At 33.6% G+C, this 22,424-nt stretch overlaps 1 protein-coding gene across 1 annotated transcript; it reads right to left on the reverse strand.

Annotated features, from left to right (window-relative positions):
• Positions 1-7,170: 7,170 nt before the first annotated feature.
• On the reverse strand, positions 7,171-13,160 carry LOC137655509 (protein FAM200B-like). The gene is made up of 5 exons (XM_068389407.1): positions 13,151-13,160; positions 10,915-11,020; positions 10,531-10,758; positions 8,315-8,636; positions 7,171-7,791 (listed from the first exon to the last, which is right to left on the reverse strand). The coding sequence occupies exons 1-5, from the start codon at positions 13,158-13,160 to the stop codon at positions 7,171-7,173; spliced, it is 1,287 nt and encodes a 428-aa protein (XP_068245508.1).
• Between the last annotated feature and the right edge of the window lie 9,264 nt (positions 13,161-22,424).

Genomic DNA, 22,424 nt, shown 5'->3' on the forward strand with positions numbered 1-22,424 from the left:
AAGTGGTAAGTGGTCAGAAAATATAATAGTTTCTTTCTGTCCCTCAATGTATGGTTTAAAGTGAAGTATGGCAGAAACTATGCTATATAACTCCTTCTCTATGGTAGGCCAGTTTAACTGTGATCCAGTGAAGCGTCCAGAGTGGTAAGCCACAGGAAAAAGTTGATGCAAGTGAGGCAGGGTGTTGTCATCCTTGCCAATATTCTGCAGTAACACGCTACCATGTCCATAATTACTGGCATCTACTTGAAGATAAAAAGGTTTATCAAACTCTGGTGCCCTAAGAATAGGATAAGATGACATTAATAATTTCAGTTGGTGAAAAATTTCTTTATGCTGATTAGTCCATTCAAATTTTTTCTTGCTCGAGGTAAGTTCAAACAATGGCCCCGTAATACTAGAATAATTTGGACAAAACTTCTTATAGTATCCAGTCATACCCAAAAATGTATGTAAAGACTTTTTGTCATTGGGTGTTGGATACACCATTATAGATCTTATATTAACCTCTTTAGGCAATACCTTACCACTACCTACTTCATGACCTAAGTAAGTTACAGTAGCCTTACAGAAGTTACTCTTAGAAAGATTTATGGTAAGATTAGCTGCTCTTAATCTCCTAAAAACTTCTTCCAGGAGTTGGAGATGTTTTTCCCAAGAGGAGGTTGCTATCACAATGTCGTCTAAATTTGCATATACTCCTTCAAGTCCTTGAGTCACTGTCTGGATCATCTTCTGGAAAGTAGATGGGGCGTTACACATTCCAAATGGCATGACATTATATGAAAAGAGTCCAAAAGGCACTATAAAACTTGAAATATCTTTAGCTCTCTCTGTTAGTTGAATTTGATAATATCCTTTCATAAGGTCAATCTGAGTTAAGTATCTAGCATCACTAATGGCATCTATGATATCTACTATTCTAGGTAATGGATAAGAGTCTTTAAGGGTAACTGCGTTTACTTTCCTATAATCTGTGCACATCCGATATTTGCCATTGGGCTTCTTCACCAACAAGCAAGGAGAGGCCCACGGAGAGGAACTTGGCAAAACCAGATTGTTTGCCAGTAGATAATCCACTTCCTCTTTCAGAATAGCCAGTCTGTCGTTAGAAACTCTGTAGTAGGACTGTCTTATAGGTTGCACATCAGTCTGGATAGCAACATCATGTTTCACAATTGTACATTTCCCAGGAGTATCCGAACACAGATCGTTATATTGCTGGATAAGTTCTACCATTTGTTTCTTTTTGTCATCTGCCTCAAGATCCAGGTAGGAAGGGAGGGACTGTAGGATTTGCGAGTTCTCAGAGTCCTTCCATGACATCACAATTTCATCCGATAAAGATTTTTCTGCAACAGAATTGTTATCAGATTCCATTAGGGGTAGAGACTGTACAACAGCAAGGTTACATACTTCCTTTGATGGTGATCTTACATAAGGTTTCAAAAGATTTACATGGACTACCCGAGAAGATTGTCTTTTATCTGGAGTCTTAATCAGGTAGTTAACTTTAGAAATTAGTTTTGCAATTACATAAGGTCCCATGAATTTCTCACGTAATGAATTACCAGGAATGGGATGATACACCAATACCTCATCACCAACATTAAAGCTAATTACCTTTGCTTTCTTATCATACAGATGTTTCATACCTTCCTGTGCCATTTGCAGATTACTTTGAGCAAATTGCAGAAGCTTACTCAATCTCCGATTCAGTGAAGAAAGATATTTCGATGCATCAAACTCTTCTCCCTTTCTATCACCCTGAAGAATTCTCTCCTTTATAAAAGTGAGTATGGTGCGTGGTCTTCGTCCAAACATAAGTTCGAAAGCACTGATGTTAGTAGATTCATTGCGAACACTACGCAATACATACATTAATAGGTCTAGATCTTCATCCCAGTCCTTTCCCGTCTCGAAGATATACTTCCTTAGTAAAGCTTTCATTGTCTGATGAAATCTTTCTAGGGCTCCATTGGTCTGAGGATGGTAAGCTGAGGCCAGAACATGATTAATTCTAAACAGTTTCAATGTATCTCTAAAAACCTTACTGGTAAAATTTGTTCCACGATCACATTGTATCTCTTTTGGAAAACCAAAGATAGTAAAAACATTTAGCAATTGTTTAACAATTGTTTTTGATGCTATATTACGTATTGGAATGGCAATAGGGAACCTAGTAGTGGGACATAGTATAGACAGTATATACTCATTTCCTTTACTAGTTCTATTTAAGGGACCTACACAATCTATAATAACTTTATCAAAAGGAACTTTTGGTACAGTAACAGGTATTAATGGTGCTGGAGGAACAGACTGATTGGGTTTACCTACCAGTTGACATGTCGAGCAAGCGTTTACAAAATTTCTTACATCCTTTTTCATACCTAACCAATAAAAATCTTCTGCCAGTCGCTGATACGTTTTGGTGATTCCTAAGTGACTATCCACCGAGTGTGCAATCTCTAGAAGGGCTTTGCGGTGCAACTCCGGAACCACCAGTTGCTGTTTGTCCCCCCAATCGTCTTCATACCGCAGTTTAGGAGAACAAAAATGTCGTAGAAGGATTCCCCTTTCCTTATAAAAGTAAGGAGACTTCTGATCCTTCTCTGGTTGATCGATCACCTTCCCAAATAATGACTGTAAAGATTCATCTTTAAGTTGGTCATTAGCAAATTTATTAGGAGTAATATCTAGTAGTTTAATAGCATTTTCAACCTGTTCAGAAGCACAATTTGAAAGATTAAGGTCAGGATTATTAGTAGTTGTTCTTTTAGACCTGGTTACCACCTGACATTGTTTTTCATTAACCTCGGGAGAGGTGATTAGTAAATTGCTAAAAACTGTCCCGTGGGCCAAGTCATTGCCAATCAACACATCAATATCCCTGCATGGAAATTCCTTTTCATTTAAGGCTACTTCTACTGATCCGTCATAGTACGGGCATTTCATTTGTATAGTTACCAATGGAAACACAGTTTCATGTGACAAATCCGAGACTGCTACATACCGGCCTGTAGCCTTTGCTAATCGTTGAAGTTTTGGGCTTATGAAAGTTTGCGATGAAGCAGTATCACGCAACATCGTAACCGTTTCGTCCCCAACAGTTCCTTTGCATTTGAATATATCAAAAACAGTCTCACTTTCTACACAAAACATAACTTTCTTACCTCCAGGTGAAGTTACGTTAGAGGTCGGATGTCCTGTATTCGGAGAAGTGTGCTTGCTTGGAAAATTCTCCAAAGCTTTAGCTTTTTGCCGAGATTGAGCTACTTTGCATTGAGGCTTATCGCAGTCTTGGATCAAATGGCCAGTAGTCCTGCAAAAAGTACAGTAAATATCTACATTATCATTTTTAGACTGACCCGAGACTGTATTTACCCGTTTAGTCTTGTGAATAAGAAAATACTCATCTGCCAATATTGCTGCTTTCTTAGGATCCTTTTCTTGTCTTTCTTTAATGTACATTGATATGTTAGCTGGAATTTTCCGAAGGAACTCCTCCAAAACAATTAGTTCTTTAAGCTTTTCAAAGGAAGTAACATTTTCTTTATCAATCCATTTCTCAAACAGCTTAACTTTTAAAGTAAAAAATTCCAAGAAAGTTTGCCCAATACCTTTATTTGAATTTCTGAAATTTTGCCTATAACCCTCCGGAGTAATACTGTAGGCATCTAACACAGCTTTCTTTAAGATTTTGTAATTTCTTTCTGTAATCATTTGAGCACAAATTGAAGCTGCCTTACCTTTAAAGGAAGTCCTAATTAGTAACACCCATTCAGTCTTAGGCCATTTTAATGAAGCGGCGGTATTTTCAAAAATTGAAAAGAAGTTCTCTGGGTCTTGTTCATTAAAGATGGGAATCAATTTCCTGGCTTTAAACACGTCAAATTGCTCTGGAAAATCTTTCTCTGCTTTCCTCTCACTTAGCCTTATTTCTACCAATTGTTGTTCTAGTTCCAGTTTCTTCTTATTATCAATTTCTTTTTCAATTTCTAAATTTTCTAGACGAACCTTTTCGACTTCAATCTTCATTCTCTCTCTCTCTTTCATGATCTCTAGTGAAGCTCTTTCTTTAGCTATTTCAGCTTCAGCCTTCTCTACTGAAGCTCTTTCTTTAGCTATTTCAGCTTCAGCCTTTGCTCTCTCTAACTCTATCATTAACTTCAAGGTCTCAGCTGTGGGTTGAGAAGCTTTCTTCAATGCTAAAGGCCATACTTTTTTTGCTTCTTCCTCTGATATATAACCCTTATCGACTAAATTTGTCAATACCAGTCCCAGAATCTCTTTCTTAACTGCACCTGTAGGAACAACAACATCGTGGTCTTCCGCAAGTTTCAGTAACTCTGCCTTTTTAGCATACCTCAATGCTCCTAAATGTTCTTTAGGGTCTGCTGAAAAATCTAATGCGTTAAATGACATATTGGCAACTATGATATACACCTATCTTCAGCACATTTATGGTACAGTTTTGATATCCACAAAACAATGCAAAATATTCAATAGCAAATAAACATTCAAAAATACGTTAACATGTAACTATAAAGTAACCAATAGAAAAGTTTTGTGATATAGAGTTGGAAGGTTGATAAGGGTTAGCTACTCCCTAGTGAAGAACTTCCATCAAATATCACTACAAAAATGAAGGCTTATTTGCCTTTGTGGCTTTCAAAAGCCAATGGAAGTGACCCAGATCAATACTAGGATGGCCAAAAAGAAGCCGTGATACCTCATAAAAATGCTTAAATGGGTACGTATCTCTAGTATGCTAGTGAACACTTAAGATGTTTAGCATAGCTTAAATACCTGATTATTTGATGAGCCTGGCTTACCCAAACGCTGTATGTGGTTCTCCCGCTGGTGCCACAATCATTCACTCACAATAACCGTTGATACACAAATTACAATATGTTACTCAAGGTGGTCTAATACTGTTTAAGGATTTTCACAGCACAGCTTAAATGTCAATAACAAATTGGGCAATTGGGGCACTTAAACTATATAATATTAATATTCACAATGAATCAAAATTAACACGATCCCGGACAGGCCCCCACTGTCACGTTCCTCATATTCTCATTTCCAGATTTAAAAACCTTCTTCCGAGGAATGCGAACTGTACCCTCAATGGCCCCAATGTTCTTACCACTTCAGTTCTTAATTTATTCGTCAACAGCTACTGTAGATAAATAATGCAACACCAACGGGAAAAGACACTCAAGAATGAATGGCAATACATTTATAAACAGCTTAAGTATAAACTAAAATAACACTTTACACTTTGGTTGGGTAAACCAGACTGCTCTAGATTTAAACAAATGGGAAAAAGTAAACTTATATGCCTAATCAAGGATTATGTACAATATATACAATTTATTGCCGATTTAGCGAAAACTAGATGGCGCTGGAGCGTTTGCTTAGCGATGGCTAGATGGCGCTGGAGCGTTTGCTTAGCGATGGCTAGATGGCGCTGGAGCGTTTGCTTAGCGATGGCTAGATGGCGCTGGAGCGTTTGCTTAGCGATGGCTAGATGGCGCTGGAGCGTTTGCTTAGCGATGGATAGATAGCTCTGGAGCGTTTGCTTAGCGATGGCTAGATGGCGCTGGAGCGTTTGCTTAGCGATGGCTAGATGGCGCTGGTGCAACAGAGAAGTAGTCAAAATAATATTTTTGTAATAATATATATATATATATATATATATATATATATATATATATATATATATATATATATATATATATATATGTGTGTGTGTGTATATACATACATATATATATGTATATATATATACTGTATATATATATACATACATATATATATGTATATATACTGTATGTATATATATACATACATACATATATATATATATATATATATATATATATATATATATATATATATATATATATATATATATATATATATATAAAGCGTAATTGTTTCAGAATCAGTGTATAGAAGCTAGATAGATATACATTCATGAAGAATAAATAAGAAAAATACAGCTGAAATAGAAAAATCTTATTTATAAAAGAGATGAAGTAGAAGAAAGTAGTAATAGCTACTTGAAACGTTTTCTATAAAATCAAAAATTCGAATCAATAGAGCTGTTATTCCCAATTCCATCTCGGAGTTCATAATATCAAGCGGCTTCTTAAACTAGGTAAATCAAACTACCGTTAAGGAAAGAGACCAAAACATGTTTACGCTCAAGTTTCTTATACAAAATTGGAAGATCTTTGGTATCATAAATATTTTTCTTGTCGTTGTGAATCTTAAAAGTTTTATAGTGAGAGATTCAGGGTATATTTTACTCATCCAAAAATTTAATCCTAAAATCATCATCTCCTCCTAGGCCGATTGACGTAAAGGGCCTCGGTTAGATTTCACCAGTCGTCTCTATCTTGAGCTTTTAATTGAATACTTCTCCATTCATCATTTCCTACTTCGCGCTTCATAGTCCTTGGCCATGTAGGCCTGGGTCTTCCCACTCTTCTAGTGCTTGTGGAGCCCAGCTGAACGTTTGGTGAACTAATCTCTCTTGGGAAGTGTGAAGGGCATGCCCAAACCATCTCCATCTACCACTCAGCATGATCTCATCAACATATGGCACTCGAGTAATCTCTCTTATAATTTAATTTCTAATCCTGTCCTGCCATTTAACTCCCAATAACCTTAAGAACAAAACAGTTTTATATTGAGAGATTCGGGTCATATTTTACTTTTCATCCAAAAATTCAGTATCATTCAGGGGTTCTCAACCTTTTTCCCGTCAAGTACCCCCTGAGATATAAGACCATTTACCAGTACCCCCCGGTAATCTGACATCGAACAAAATGGTAATTTAGTAATTAACTCAATGTACAATGGTACAACATAGGATATTATGAAATTATTCAAATTTTTATTACTTTATTGAGATGAAACATGAATATTCCAAGTATTTTACAGTGATACTACACATGCAGAAATGAAACAATATTTCCTTTATCAACCATTACTGAACTTCAGTGTGAAGGCTGTGCCTGTCTGTTACAAACAAGTTTCTCAATTCGAGGAGCAGTATTAGACAGGCACAATCGTAGGTCATGTTCCACATTAAGCCGTGATCGATGTTTGGTTTTCATGTTCAACAGCGTTGAAAATCCTTGCTCACACAGATAAGTACTAGGGAACATCAACAGAGTTCAGAACTACTTTAGATACAGCAGGGTAAATCTCACTCATTTTAGCCCAGAACTTGGTTAGGGAAAGTGTTTCAAATGCATCTTTTGCAACAGAGTCGTTCACCAACTCTAAGAACTCCTCTTGCATGTTATCTGGGAGAAGGTGCACATTCACAATGAAAGGGTTTCTAATCAATTTTGATTCCAATTCACTCAATTCGGGGAAGTAAGACTGCAGCTTCATCCGCAGAGAAGCTAGATGTGATTGCACAAGTTGCATCACATCTTGTTTTCCAGTGTTTTGACTTTTATCAAGTGCCTCACCAAGGTGTTCAAACATGCTAAGATTTCCATCTTTGACCTTCCCTTCCCAAAGCTCCAGCTTCATGGTCAGTGACCTAAGTTTGTCCATGAAATCACTCACTGTGGCAAAACGGCCTTGGAGGGATAAGTTAAATGAGTTGAGGCGTAAGAATATGTCACTCAGGTAGGCCAGCTTCTGAAGCCACTGGCTGTCTGACAATTTCTTGGTGAACTCAAGTGACTTTGCCTTGTTGTCACATTTGAAGAATTCAGTGAGCTCCTCCTTTAGTGATTCTACTCTTGATACCACATTCCCCCTCTACAGCCAGCGAACCTCAGTGTGAAGGAGCAACACTTCTTCATCACTTCCAAACTCTTGGCACAGAAGGGAAAACAGTCTTGTATTTAGGGCGCTTGACTTGATGGCATTTACCATGTGCACAACATCATCCAGGACTAATTTTAAATCAGGTGGGAGAGTTTTGGATGCCAGGGCATATCTATGAAGCATGCAATGAAGATGCTTGGTTTCAGGATTCACCTGATTCACTCTTCCTCGAAATCCTGATCGACGACCAAGCATTGCTGGTGCTCTGTCAGTTGTGCATGCACATACATTATTCCAAGACAGTCCTTCTTTCTCAAAAAACAATGAGACTTCATTGAAAATGTCTTCACCTCTAGTAGTCGTATTCAAGGTTTGACAGAACAAAAACTCTTCCTTGAAATCTTGACCAGTGACGTATCGCACAAACACTAGGAGCACAAGCAGCCACGTCAGTCGACTCGTCAAGCTAGATTGCAAATTTTCCTAAAGAGGCTTCCTTTAATTCAGCAATTACTTGTTGTTTGACATCCTCAGACATATCTACTATTCGTCGATGAACAGTATCATTTGAGAGAGGTACTGATGTGACCTTCTGCTCAGCATCACAACCAATAACACAACGTATTATATCTTTGCAGCAAGGAACTATCAACTTTTCTGCAATGTTGTGAGGTTTCTTTTCTTGTGCAATTCTCAGTGATACCATGTAGGATGCACGCAAACCAGCTTCATTTTGTTGCCTGAAATGTCCCGAACGATCGAAGCGTGCTCGCTTCAATCCCTCTTCCTTTTGCTTGAAGAAAGCAGCATTCTTGCTTATAAAACTTGGATGACAGCTGTTTAGATGGCGTTTGAGAAAGCTAGGCTTCATGCACTCCAGTGACAAAACTTTGTGGCATAATACACACTGTGGAAATTCAATCCCACTTTTGTTGATAGCAGTGAATCCATACTGAATGTAGCTTTCATCATGCTGCCGTTTCTTCGCTGATGAGGCCATAACGATATCTGGAATTGTAGAAGAGGAACTTTTTTATAACCAAAGCTATATACACGTACGAGTATACTGTGAAATGCATGTATAATATTGCCAATGATAAAAGAATATTCAATACAGAATAAAAAAAAAAAACACGAACTAACCTCATTTAAGCAAACAAAAGGCGTTGGAGACAGGAGCAACAACTACGATGTGCATCAGTGTCTGTTGGCTAACTGAGTGAGCTGACTGTCCAGTGTCCACGTAACCGTCCCCCACCCTCACTCACGTTGCTGTTTGAAATTAAACCGACACGATATGGCGCGCCCCTCCGTCACACACACACACACACACACACACACACACACACACACTTCTCTCTCTCTCTCTCTCTCTCTCTCTCTCTCTCTCTCTCTCTCTCTCTCTCTCTCTCTCTCTCTCTCTGAGCAGATGTAACTATCTAAAAAAAAAATTTTCGTCAGCCATCTAAGTACCCCTTGAAATCTGGTTTTGAACCCCTGGGGGTTCGCGAACCCCAGGTTGAGAACCCCTTAGAGGCTAAATATTTATACATAGAGGTGCATGGGAGATTTAAAGCCGAAGTGTTATTGAATTTAAACCGGTTTACCATAGTTGTAATAATTAGTTTAGGATACCATATATAACCAGCTAAGTGGGAAACGGGTTAGGGGTTGCTTTTTGAAAATGTCCCCCGGGTTTCCCAAGAGAGGGGATCCTCCAAATGGGTCAGAAAAAAAAGTATGTTTCTTTGCTAAGTTAACTCCCGGGTTCCCAAATCTCTAACTACGTCCCTTTAAATAACAGGTAATTACCCTATGACACATATTTAAAATAAGAAAGGACATGAACTATCATCGTGTAGGTAGTCGGATATATACACATTTACATAGATGAAACTATCATGAAAAAATATCCTTTGACAGCAAGTAAAACCAGATTTTTTTTTTTTCATTCTTGGCTTGACGGTTTTGAATAAAATGTAGATGGTTCCGAGAATCCCTGAATGTCTATTCACCGTTTCCATTTTGAGAATTAGGGTTGCATTTGTTCTTGGTTGAAGAAATTGGGTTCAGAATACTTTTGGATTTCTTTTTACGTCTGAGGAAAATGTTCTTTGTCTTTGGTCTGAAACATTATTCTGACATTTTCTTGAGTACTTCTTCTTCTTCTTCTTCTTCTTCTTCTTCTTCTTCTTCTTCTTCTTCTTCTTCTTCTTCTTCTTCTTCTTCTTCTTCTTATTAATATTATTTTACGTGAAAGATGTTAAAGATACAGATTCTCCAGATGGGATCAAATCCGGAAATGAACATAATCGACATAACATGAAATGTCAAACTGAAAAGGTTGACTGAAACGAATTCATCAGTTTTCGATATTGGGGAAATAATATATGAGGATGGAATATCTATCCTCTGATCCAAGAAACTACTTGATTACGTGAAACCTAGGAGTAGTTTAGGTGTACGCTATCATAATAAGTTTGCAATAAATCCTTAATCACTGTTGCTAGAAACACGAATATATTACAGTCTCTCTCTCTCTCTCTCTCTCTCTCTCTCTCTCTCTCTCTCTCTCTCTCTCTCTCTCTCTCTCTCTCTTAAGCGTAACTAATATTTGTTATCACTTCCCAAGAATCTTCGCAAGACAATGATTTCCAGCTCGTGTCTACAAGTATTTCAGCAAGGCTGAAAATACTTCTTTCACTTCTAAGGAGGTGAATCTTCTCTCACATCTGAGGAGGCAAATCTTCTCTCCCATTATGAGATAAATCTTCTCTCCCATTATTAGGTAAATCTTCTCTCCCATTATGAGGTGAATCTTTTCTCACATCTGAGGAGGTAAATTTTCTCTTACATTTGAGAGGAGGTAAATCTTCTCTCACATTATGAAGCAAATCTTCTCTCACATCTTTGGAGGTAAATCTTCTCTCACATTGTGAGGTAAATCTTCTCTCACATCTGAGGAGGTAAATTTTCTCTCACATTTGAGAGGAGGTAAATCTTCTCTCACATCTAAGGAGGTAAACCTTCCCTCAAATTTAAGGAGGTAAATTTCTCTCACATTCGAGAGGTAAATCTTCTCTTACATTCGAGCGGAGGTAAATTTTCTTTCACATCTGAGGAGGTAAATCTTCTCTCACATTATGAGGTAAATCTTCTCTCACATCAGAGGAGGTAAATTTTCTCTTACATTTGAGAGGAGGTAAATCTTCGCTCACATCTGAGGAGGTAAATCTTCTCTCACATTATGAGGTAAATCTTTTCTTACATCTGAGGAGGTAAATTTTCTCTCACGTTTGAGAGGAGGTAAACCTTCCCTCACATCTAAGGAGGTAAATTTTCTCTCACATCTAAGGAGGTAAATTTTCTCTCACATTCGAGCGGAGGTAAATTTTCTCTCACATCTGAGGAGGTAAACCTTTTCTCACATCTGAGGAGGCAAATCTTCTCTCACAAATGGACAAAAGTAATCAGCTCAAGGATAAGCTCCTAATGCATTGGCTTTGGAAAGTCTTTCTAATGGATAAGGGCTGAGAGAGAAGAGTGTCTTCTTAAAATGTCATACTCAGTTGTTATTATTATTATTATTATTATTACTAGCCAAGCTACAACCCCAGTTGGAAAAAGCAAGATGCTATAAGCCCAAGGGCTCCAATAGGGAAAAATAGCCCAGTGAGGAAAGAAAATAAGGAAATAAATAAATGATGAGAAAAAATTAACAATAAATCATTCTAAAACAGTATAACGTCCAAACAGATATGTCCTATATAAACTATTAACAACGTCAAAAATAGATATGTCATATATAAACTATAAAAAGACTCATGTCAGCCTGGTCAACATAAAAACATTTAAAGGTTTAAAGGTTTAGAGGTCGCTCATGAATGGCAGAGGCAAGGGACAGTGACATTGCCCTAGCAATCAGGACAATGCCCTAGAGACTAACCATATACTATTTGATCAGCGCCCAAGCCTCCTCTCCACCCAAGCTAGGACCAGGGAGGGCCAGGCAGTGGCTGCTGATGATTCAGCAGATACACATATAGGCTCCCCAAACCCCCCAAACGTAGCTCACAAGGATGGTAAGGTTGTAGACACTAATGGCACTATCGAGTCTGAGCGGGACTCGAACCCCCGACTGGCAAACACCAGACAGAGACGTTACCAATCAAGCCACAACAACCTATTGTTCCATAACTCATTTTGTATCTAGTCTATAGCAATCATATGTATTTCAGTTTTTTTTGCAGTTAAACTTACGCGAAATACAAATCAATATTTTCTTCAAAATTTGCTGAATGTGTTTTAGAAAGTTCTTATTCCTCATTGTCTAGGAGAAGGACACTCCAAAATCAAACCATTGTTCTCTAGTCTTGGGTAGTGCCATAGCCTCTGTACCATGGTCTTCCACTGTCTTGGGTTAGAGTTCTCTTGCTTGAGGGTACACTTAGTCACACTATTCTATCTAATTTCTCTTCCTCTTGTTTTGTTAAAGTTTTTATACTTTATATAGGGAATATCTATTTTAATGTTGTTACTGTTCTTAAAATATTTCATTTTTCCTTGTTTCCTATCTTCACTGGACTATTTTCCCTGTTGGAGCCCCTGGGCTTATAGCATCCTGCTTTTCCAACTAGGGTTGTAGCTTAGCAATTAATAATAATAATAATAATTAGTGGCTTAAAGGACCTTGATTTTGAAAAAATGGCATATGCCAATGACTGACCCTATATAGGAAATTTCCATTCATAAAAAAGGACCTTGATTATTGTTCAATAATAAATCTATTAATGTTCATCATCATCATCATCATCATCATCATGATAATAATAATAATAATAATAATAATAAACAAACATGATAATAATAATAATAATAATAATAATAATAATAATAATAATAATAATAATAATAATAATAATTGGAAAATAAAAGTGATTTCCAATTAGGATAAGTGTTTAGAACCTGAATTCTGTTTACGTATAATAAAGATATAATGATTTCCTTTCCTTTTATTCCTTTTCAGTCATTGACCAAACTTTTCCAGACACTTTTGCAAAGCGAGAAAAGGCCCCCGGACATCCCCCCCCCCAAAAAAAAGAATACAGCTTAATGGTGGAAGAAGTTTCTCAAAAGCTGTTGTTAAAAAAAGATTGAAAAAGACACTAATACATCGATGCGGTTTCGGAACTTGGCGAAACACATCTGGAAAAAGTGTTGCCAGATGGGTTAGTGTAAAAATCCCTAAAACTCATGATAAAAAATCCCCAAAACATCCGCAAAAATCCCCATTTTCACAAATATATTTTCTTCTGATCATGTAGGCTTTACTCATATAGAAATTACTCACCATACTTCATTTAGAGTGCTAAGTAAACTAATTACAACAATATTAAGGTTTACTAATTTTTGTTTCTTCTTCATAGAAATTTGTACAGAACATCCCCAGTAGACACCCAAAATCCCCAAATCTATGGACAAATCCCCATATGTGGCAAAACTAGAAATACGAGAAATCATTAGAAGATTTCTTCACATAAAACGGACATCAGAAAGACATCTAAGACATATAAGAGATATAATCTTTATTTTAGTTGCATTTTGGACATTTCATCATCCTTTTAGTGATTCTTGTTATTTTTCTTATTTCTTTTTATTTCATGTAGATTAACAACAATTTATAATATATATATATATATATATATATATATATATATATATATATATATATATATATATATATATATATATATATATATACTGTATATGTATATATACACACATAAATATATATATGCTGTGTATATATATGTATATATATACATATATATATATATGCTGTATATATACGTAGATATATATATATATATATATATATATATATATATATATATATATATATATATATATATATATATATATAATTATGTATAGATATAAATATATTTATATATATATGTATATATATATATATATATATATATATATACATACTGTATATATAATCTTATTTTTCGAAGAATTATGCCGATGGAACGTCTGGTAACCTTAGTAGTATTCCTCTTAAATATATTATATATTTTTATCTTCATAAATAATTTACAAAACTCAAATTGCGTTCTAACTACAGTCAATTTTTTTTTAGCGAGGCAGATATGCAGCGACTCGCAGGGGTTCCCTTTTAGCTCGGAAAAGTTTCCTGATCGCTGATTGGTTGGACAAGATCGTTCTAACCAATCAGCGATCAGGAAACTTTTCCGAGCTTAAAGGGCACCGCTGCGAGTCGGTGCAAATCTGCCTCGCTAAAAAAAATTGACTATAGTGTTGTTATCCTCTTATTGAATAAGTAACCCTAATTTTTCAAACCTTATCATTAATTTGATAATATTACTTACACGTGACTTAATGCGGATATATATTTTGATTTTTTTTTTGTAGTTAAGTAGTCACCTTATGGCGTAAAGTATATATCATTTACATGAATATGTATATCTCCAATAGGAGGAATGTTGAATGTTTAATGACTTCCATAACATACCTCTTTCCAGGTTGACGAGTTCAAGGATAATTACAAAACTTTGGCGTCGGAGTTATCCTGAGTTCGAAGGATTCCTCATTATATCTCTCGTAAGAGCAAATCCTTCAGGAGTTTTGAAATATGGAGGTAGGTATTTAAATAAAATCTATGAATATGACAGACATGTATTTTATATATATATATATATATATATATATATATATATATATATATATATATATAAATAAATAGATATATATATATATATATATATATATATATGAATATATATATATATATACATATATATATATATATATATATATATATATACATATATATATGTATATATATGTATATATGTATATATATATATATATATATATATATATATATATATATATATATATATTTATATATCTATTTATATATAAATATATATACATATATTTATGTATATATACTGTATATAAATAGATATATAAATATATATACACATATATATATATATATATATATATATATATATATATATATATATATATATATATATATATATATACTAGTGTACATGACCCGTCAAAAATGATGGCTAAATATTCATATAGGTATGCACACACACGTACCCACCTCTCACCAGGGCAATGTCGCTGTGCGTGACTGGATATTATTATTATTATTATTATTATTATTATTATTATTATTATTATTATTATTATTATTATTACTAGCCAAGCTACAACCCTAGTTGGAAAAGCAAGATGCTATAAGCCCAAGAGCTCCAATAGGGGAAAATAGCCCAGTGAGGAAAGGAAATAAGGAAATAGATAAATGATGAGAACAAGTTAACAATAAATCATTCTAAAACAGTAACAATGTCAAAACAGACATGTCCTATATATATATATATATATATATATATATATATATATATATATATATATATATATGTGTGTGTGTGTGTGTGTGTATATATATACACATATATATACATACATATATATATAGATATATATATATATATATATATATATATATATATATATATATATATATATATATATATATGTGTGTATACACACACACACACACACACACACATATATATATATATATATATATATATATATATATATATATATATATATATATATATATATATATATATACATTTGTATATATAACCAGACACTTTCTGTTTATTATATAGAAGAGATTACGAGTTTACATTTGTATTAATCGGATATTTATTTACAAAAAAATTAAAGCAAATTTACTTTTGGTTATTTATAAGTCAGACTTCATAGCAATGAGTATACAATAGGATATATATTTCCATAAACATAACAAAATTGAAAGCGAAGCAAAATTGAGTTGACAACACAAAACAAACATAAAAGTTCAGCCATGTAAACATGAAATCTAGTTAAGGATTCTGGAAGCTTCAAAAACCTTCACGTAAAATTTGGAGGGAATGTTCAAGTTCTGTAAAGGCAATTAAATTAATCTCGAAATTTCCTTGCTGATAGAATTAGTATTTCCTTCCCAAAATGAAAATCTATTCACAGTATACCTTTTTTTTTGGTTCTGAGACTAATTATGTATAATCCAATGTTATACAGATTCATAAACAATTTTTTCTTTCCTTATACTTTCAATGTTATACAGATTCATAATTTTTTTTTTCTTTCCTTATACTTTCTGTGTTCCAAAGAGTATTTGAATATAATTAATTCATCATGAAACACATTAGCGTCTTTTACTCTATCTTTCTATCGAATATAGTTATATACATTCCAAACGATCATTATTATTCTATTCCTTTGCTACACTATTGAAACTTTGCATTAAAAAAAAAAAACGGTAAATGCCTGGCAACATTTATTCCAGGATTTTTATCGCTTTAAAAACGGATGTATTGACGTAAAGGAGTGATATTACGGTCACCAACCCGTAAAAGATAATAACAAAGTAAGGTAAAATGACGGTCGCCCCTATTTTACTGAAATACGGCTGAGAACAGTAGATTTTTACATAGAATTTCCGATTAAAATTACGATTTTTTTAGAAAATTATTGAATAAATTCGAAAAAAAGGAAACGACTCGTGATTTTTGAATTCCTTACCATAGGTAAAGTTTATGATTGTGCAATTTACTTGCAATTGCATGCAAGTTCTTGATGTGAGACGAGACAGGCAACAGGCAATCTATAACTTTGAAGGCAACTCCTCCAACTAATATAAACCAAAGACTTAGTAGTCAAAGCAAACTTTGAAAATTGCTTAAGAACTTTGCATGGCTGTAAAGTTTTGTTTTGGAACATTCACACCTTGCTTTAGTCTTCACGTTTTTGTAAAATACATATTTCTCTCAGGTTCATTGTTAAAAATCTGCCGTATTATTATTATTATTATTATTATTATTATTATTATTATTATTATTATTATTATTATTAGCCAAGCTACAACCCCAGTTGGAAAAGCAAGATGCTATAAGCCCAAGGGTTCCAATAAGGAAAAATAGCCCAGTGAGGAAAGGAAATAAGGAAATAAATAAATGATGAGAGCAAATTAACAATAAATCATTCTAAAAACAGTAACAACGTCAAAATAGATATGTAAAAATCTTGGAATAAATGTTGCCAGGCATTTGCCGTTTTAAAAACGGATGTATTGACATTAAGGTCACTAACACGTAAAAGATAATAACAAAGTAGGGTTCAAATTACGGTCGCTTGTATTTTACTGAAATACGGATGAGAACAGTAGATTTTTTACGGAGAATTTCAGATTAAAATTAAGGGTTTTTTCAAATAGTGTTTTTAACTTTTCTGTCGGCAAAAAAATATATTGAGGAATTATAATGAAGTGGGAAACTATTATCTTTCTTGTATATGTTTCCTAAATATTTAGGGAATTTAGAAAATTGAAAGCTGAAAGATGCATTGGTTGAACATTTAAAATAGATTAGATTTTAAACAAAAAATAAAAAATAAATATTCAAATTAACCTGTTTTTCTAGCATTGGTAAGAGTTGTATAGGCGTCAATGACCTTAGATGTCAGGATGCCAGAGAACTTCTCATCAATCAATCAATAAGGAGTCGTATAGACAGCTAATATAGAATACTTCAGATGATTTTAAGAAAATAGTTAAAATAGAATTAGTGTTTTCCTTATGATTATAACTAAATTTATTTATTATGTTGTTTTTCTTGAATAAGCATTCAATTGTATAGCTTGAATTGGAAAATATCATCATCACCATCATCATAATCATTATTATTATTATTATTATTATTATTATTATTATTATTATTATTATTATTATTTTTATTATTATTATTATTATCATCGCTTCCAATTGCATAGCATGTATTGGAAAATGACATTGATGTTGCGTGTTATGCTGCTATTATTATTATTATTATTATTATTATTATTATTATTATTATTATTATTATTATTATTATTATTATTATTATTATAGTCCAGAGATCTTTCCTGGCGTCTGGCAGTAGCTAGCTTCGCAGAAACGAGATATACACGCATGTATGGGTACAGTTGGCCAGCTTTAAGTTCCAGTAAAATATTCCAGCATATTTTAATCCATTCCTTTTATTCATTCTGGTGTTGCAGGGCATAATAATGGCCAGATGAATCTCAGGTCGAGGGCTTTAGCTAAAACAAAAGAGGGTCTTTTTTTAATATAGAATTAACAATTTTGTTTTTGTTAGGGCTGTAGTTGATACTGTCCTATAAAGTAATGTTGAGAGATGCTTTAAGTATTCTTTCATTTACCTTTGTTGTGGAGTAATATTTTTTATATAAGTTTAAAGGTTTAAAGGCCGCTCATAACTGGCAGAAACAGTTTCATTGCCCTAGAATGCAGGACAATGCCCTAGAGACTGACCATATATCCATATGGTCAGTGCCCAAGGCCCCTCTCCACCAAAGCTAGGACCAGGGAGAGCCAGGTAATGGTATTGATGACTCAACAAATAGACCCATAGGCTACCCAAACCCCCATCCTTAGCTCACAAGGATGGTGAGGTTGCAGGCATTAAAGGAACTAAGGGGTTTGAGTGGGACTCGAATTTACTTCTGGCGATCACCAGGCAGAGAAATAGTTAAGCGTGAGACATGATAACTAAATGGCAGAAATTTTTACAAAATAAAGAAGAAATGAGTATCTATTAGGTAAGAACAATTTCAAAGATATCGTGTTAATTAATCAGAGAGAGAGAGAGAGAGAGAGAGAGAGAGAGAGAGAGAGAGAGAGAGAGAGAGAGAGAGAGAGAGAGAGAGAGAGAGAGAGAGAGAATGTTATAAGAGAAGAGTGAAATCCTATACAGCCCTTCAGATGGGAAATCCCGTAAATAAAGAGAGATCCTAAGAAGGAAGTTGGGAGGAATTAACGCTTTGTGTAAGGGAACACCAATGGTATTTGATAGGGATGATGATAATGATGATGGTGATGGCGATGGTGGTGGTAGTGGTGGTGATGATCATGATGGTGATGGTGATGGTGATGACGGTGAGGATGATGATGGTGATGGTGATGGTGATGGCGATGGCGATGGTGGTGGTGGTGGTGGTGATGATAGTGGTGATGGTGATCATGATGGTGATGGTAATGGTGATGGTGGTGGTAATGATGATGATGATGATCATGATGGTTATGGTGATGATGATGGTGATGGTGATGGTGGTGATGATCATGATGGTGATGATGGTGATGATGATGATGATGGTGGTGATGGTAATAATACTGATAATGATGATGGTGATGCTAATGGTAATGGTGATGATGATGATGATGATGATGATGACGACATGGAGCGTGCGAAATCAAACAGGGGATCCTGACTATTGTCAGCCCGTACATTTGTTTGAACGTGAGCAGGTGAACAGCTGTCTGAGTCTGGCCTATTCTTTCCGCATTCTCCTCTGTCCTCATACACTTGACAACACTGAGATTAATAAACAATTCTTCTTCGCTCAAGTGGTTAACTACTGCAATATAAATGTGATTTGAGCCTTTTGGAATCGTTGTAAACGTTTAAGAGCCCCTGTAGTAAGGGCAAGTGGTAGCATAGCCAGTGATTTTGGTAATCTGGAAGCATTGTAAACGTTGTAGAGTCTATTCCAGTGGTTCCCAACCTTTTTTCTGTCATTTCCCCCCTGCACCCAGTTCAACCATCCAGATTTTCCCCTTCATGCCCCGCCCAGCCCTCATGCCCACTCGCCTGCCTCAGAAATGGGCATGACACTCCAAATCTCCCGTTAAACATCATGTCAGTGAGAACTGATATGATCATATCACAATTGAATGGCTAACAACAAATTGCCGCACGTACTATGAGGACAATTTCCGCTTGCTTTACTTAGTAGGTAGTGTAATTATTTCCCCCCTGGAAGCTTCAAATTTCCCCGCAGGGGGAAATTTCCCCCAGGTTGGGAACCACTGGTCTATTCAGTTGCAAAAATTGAGTAAGGAGTACCCAAAAGTTCTACTAAATATAGTTGTCCTGTTCAGCCCAAGAGCATTACTATGAGGAAGGTCTTTGACAAATCCAAAGGTAAAGTCAAAGTTTCTATTCCTATACAATATGTTTTGCAGACAGTTCAAAAACCAGGCCGTAGGGAAAAAGTTTATTGAGAGAGAAAAGAGAGAAGTTGAAGGTTTGAGAATCGAAGAGGGAATTATTTAATTTGAAAGAGGTGCATACAGGACACTAAACGCTTGCTATTATTAAATGGAAGATGAATATATATATATATATATATATATATATATATATATATATATATATATATATATATATATATATATATATATATACATATATGTATGTATATGTATATATATACATATATATAAATAAATATATATATATATATATATATATATATATATATATATATATACACACACACATATATATATATATATATATATATATATATATATATATATATATATATATATATATATATATATATATATATGTATGTATATATATATATATATATATATATATATATATATATATATATACATACATATATATATATATATATATATATATATATATATATATATATATATATATATATATATAAATTCCCATTTACGTTTGGCAACGAAGGTCCTAAATAACAAGAGCAAATCACTTTAAAATAAAGAAACTATGTAGTGAAAATTCACAACTTTTTCCTAAAATATCGAAATAATAAAATCTTGGATTACCATTGTTCTTTAGTCTTGGGTAGAGCCATAGCCTCTGTACCATGGTTTCCCACTGTCTTGGATTAGAGTTCTCTCGCTTGAGGGTACACTCGGGCACACTATTCTATCTAATTTCTCTTCATCTTATTTTGTTAAAGTTTTTATAGTTTATATAGGAAATATTCATTTCAATGTTGTTACTGTTCTTGAAATATTTTATTTTTCCTTGTTTCCTTTCCTCACTGGGCTATTTTCCCTGTTGGAGCCCCTGGGCTTATAGCATCCTGCTTTTCCAACTAAGGTTGCAGCTTAGCAAGTAATAATAATAATAATAATAATAATAATAATAATAATAATAATAATAATAATAATAATAATAATATCGAATATTGTTCTAGTATCTCTGCGTTTTTGTAATCTCGGAATTGTTGATAATTCGAAAAAAATATGATTTATGATATTGTTTTGAGAATTCATTACTGTTAGAAATCCATAATTATTGCGTAAACCATAAAATTGAATCTCTCCAAGCAATTTAATTTTTCATATCATTAGTGTTTTAGAATCAAATTTTTCATAATTGAAATAGATTAGGCAATCACACTAAAAAATTATATTGAAAAAAAAAAATCAAGCGATGATATTATGAAAAAATAGCTGCTCAAATGTTTGATGCCATTATTATTATTATTATTATTATTATTATTATTATTATTATTATTACTCACTAAGCTACAACCCTAGTTGGAAAAGCAGGATGCTATAAGCCCAGTGGCCCCAACAGGGAAAATAGCCCAGTGAGGAAAGGAAACAAGGAAATATAAAATATCTTAAGAACAGTGACAGCATTAAGATAAACAATTCCCATATAAATTACAACAAAATTAACAAAACAAGAGGAAAATAAATTAGATAGGATAGAATAGTGTGCCAGAGTGTACCCACAAGCAAGAGAACTCTACCCCAAGAGATATTGGTTACCGTATCCTTTGTAATGAAGTAAAATCTATATTCCATTTAGTGGAACAGTGGTGGAATTTTCAATTTAAGCTTAGAGCTTTCTAAATGCAATAGTTACATGAATAAAAAAATAAATAAATATACATATAAATATCAATAAAAATTCCGTATTAAATATTTCTCGTGGATAACTGGGATTTAGTTGATAGCAGGATTATCCTGGATAATTCTGGATTATATTGTCCCTATATTCACTTCAATAACCATTTGCCATTTATATATATTACAAATATTTTTCTAAAATCTAATGCGTGCTCATAGGTATTTGTACGAATATGAAAGTATTCTGTTACTATTATTATTATTATTATTATTATTATTATGATGATGATGATGATGGTGATGATTATTATTATTATTATTATTATTATTATTATTATTATTATGATAATTATTATTATTATTATTATTATTATTATTATTATTATTATTATTATTATTATTATTATTATTCTTATTATTATTATTCTTATTATTATTATTATTATTATCATCATATCATGATCATCAGTATCAGTATCATTATTATTATTATTATTATTATTATTATTATTATTATTATTATTATTATTATTATTATTAGTAGTAGTAGTAGTAGCTAAGCTACAACCCTAGTAAGAAAAGCAAGATGTTTTAAGCCTAAGGGCTCCAGCATAGAAAACAGCCCAAATGAGGCAAGGAAATAAGGTAATAAAGAAACTATATATGAAAATAAATGAATAAAATAGCATAAAATATCTTTAGATCACTAACAACGTAAAGAAAATCTGTCATATATAAACCCAGAAGAGAAACATATGTTAACCTGTTCAACATGAAAAATATTTGCACCAAATTTGAACTTCCGAAGTTTCAC

The sequence above is a fragment of the Palaemon carinicauda genome, chromosome 16 (genome assembly GCF_036898095.1).
Source record: "Palaemon carinicauda isolate YSFRI2023 chromosome 16, ASM3689809v2, whole genome shotgun sequence".
Classification (NCBI taxonomy): domain Eukaryota; kingdom Metazoa; phylum Arthropoda; class Malacostraca; order Decapoda; family Palaemonidae; genus Palaemon; species Palaemon carinicauda.

Coding starts and splice junctions, on each gene's coding strand:
- LOC137655509 (XM_068389407.1), bottom strand. Junction 8,637..10,530: donor GAAGATTTGCCTCCTCAGAT/GTGAGAGAAGAT, acceptor CCATCTAAACAG/CTGTCATCCAAGTTTTATAA. Junction 7,792..8,314: donor CTGAGGATGTCAAACAACAA/GTAATTGCTGAA, acceptor CGCTGGCTGTAG/AGGGGGAATGTGGTATCAAG.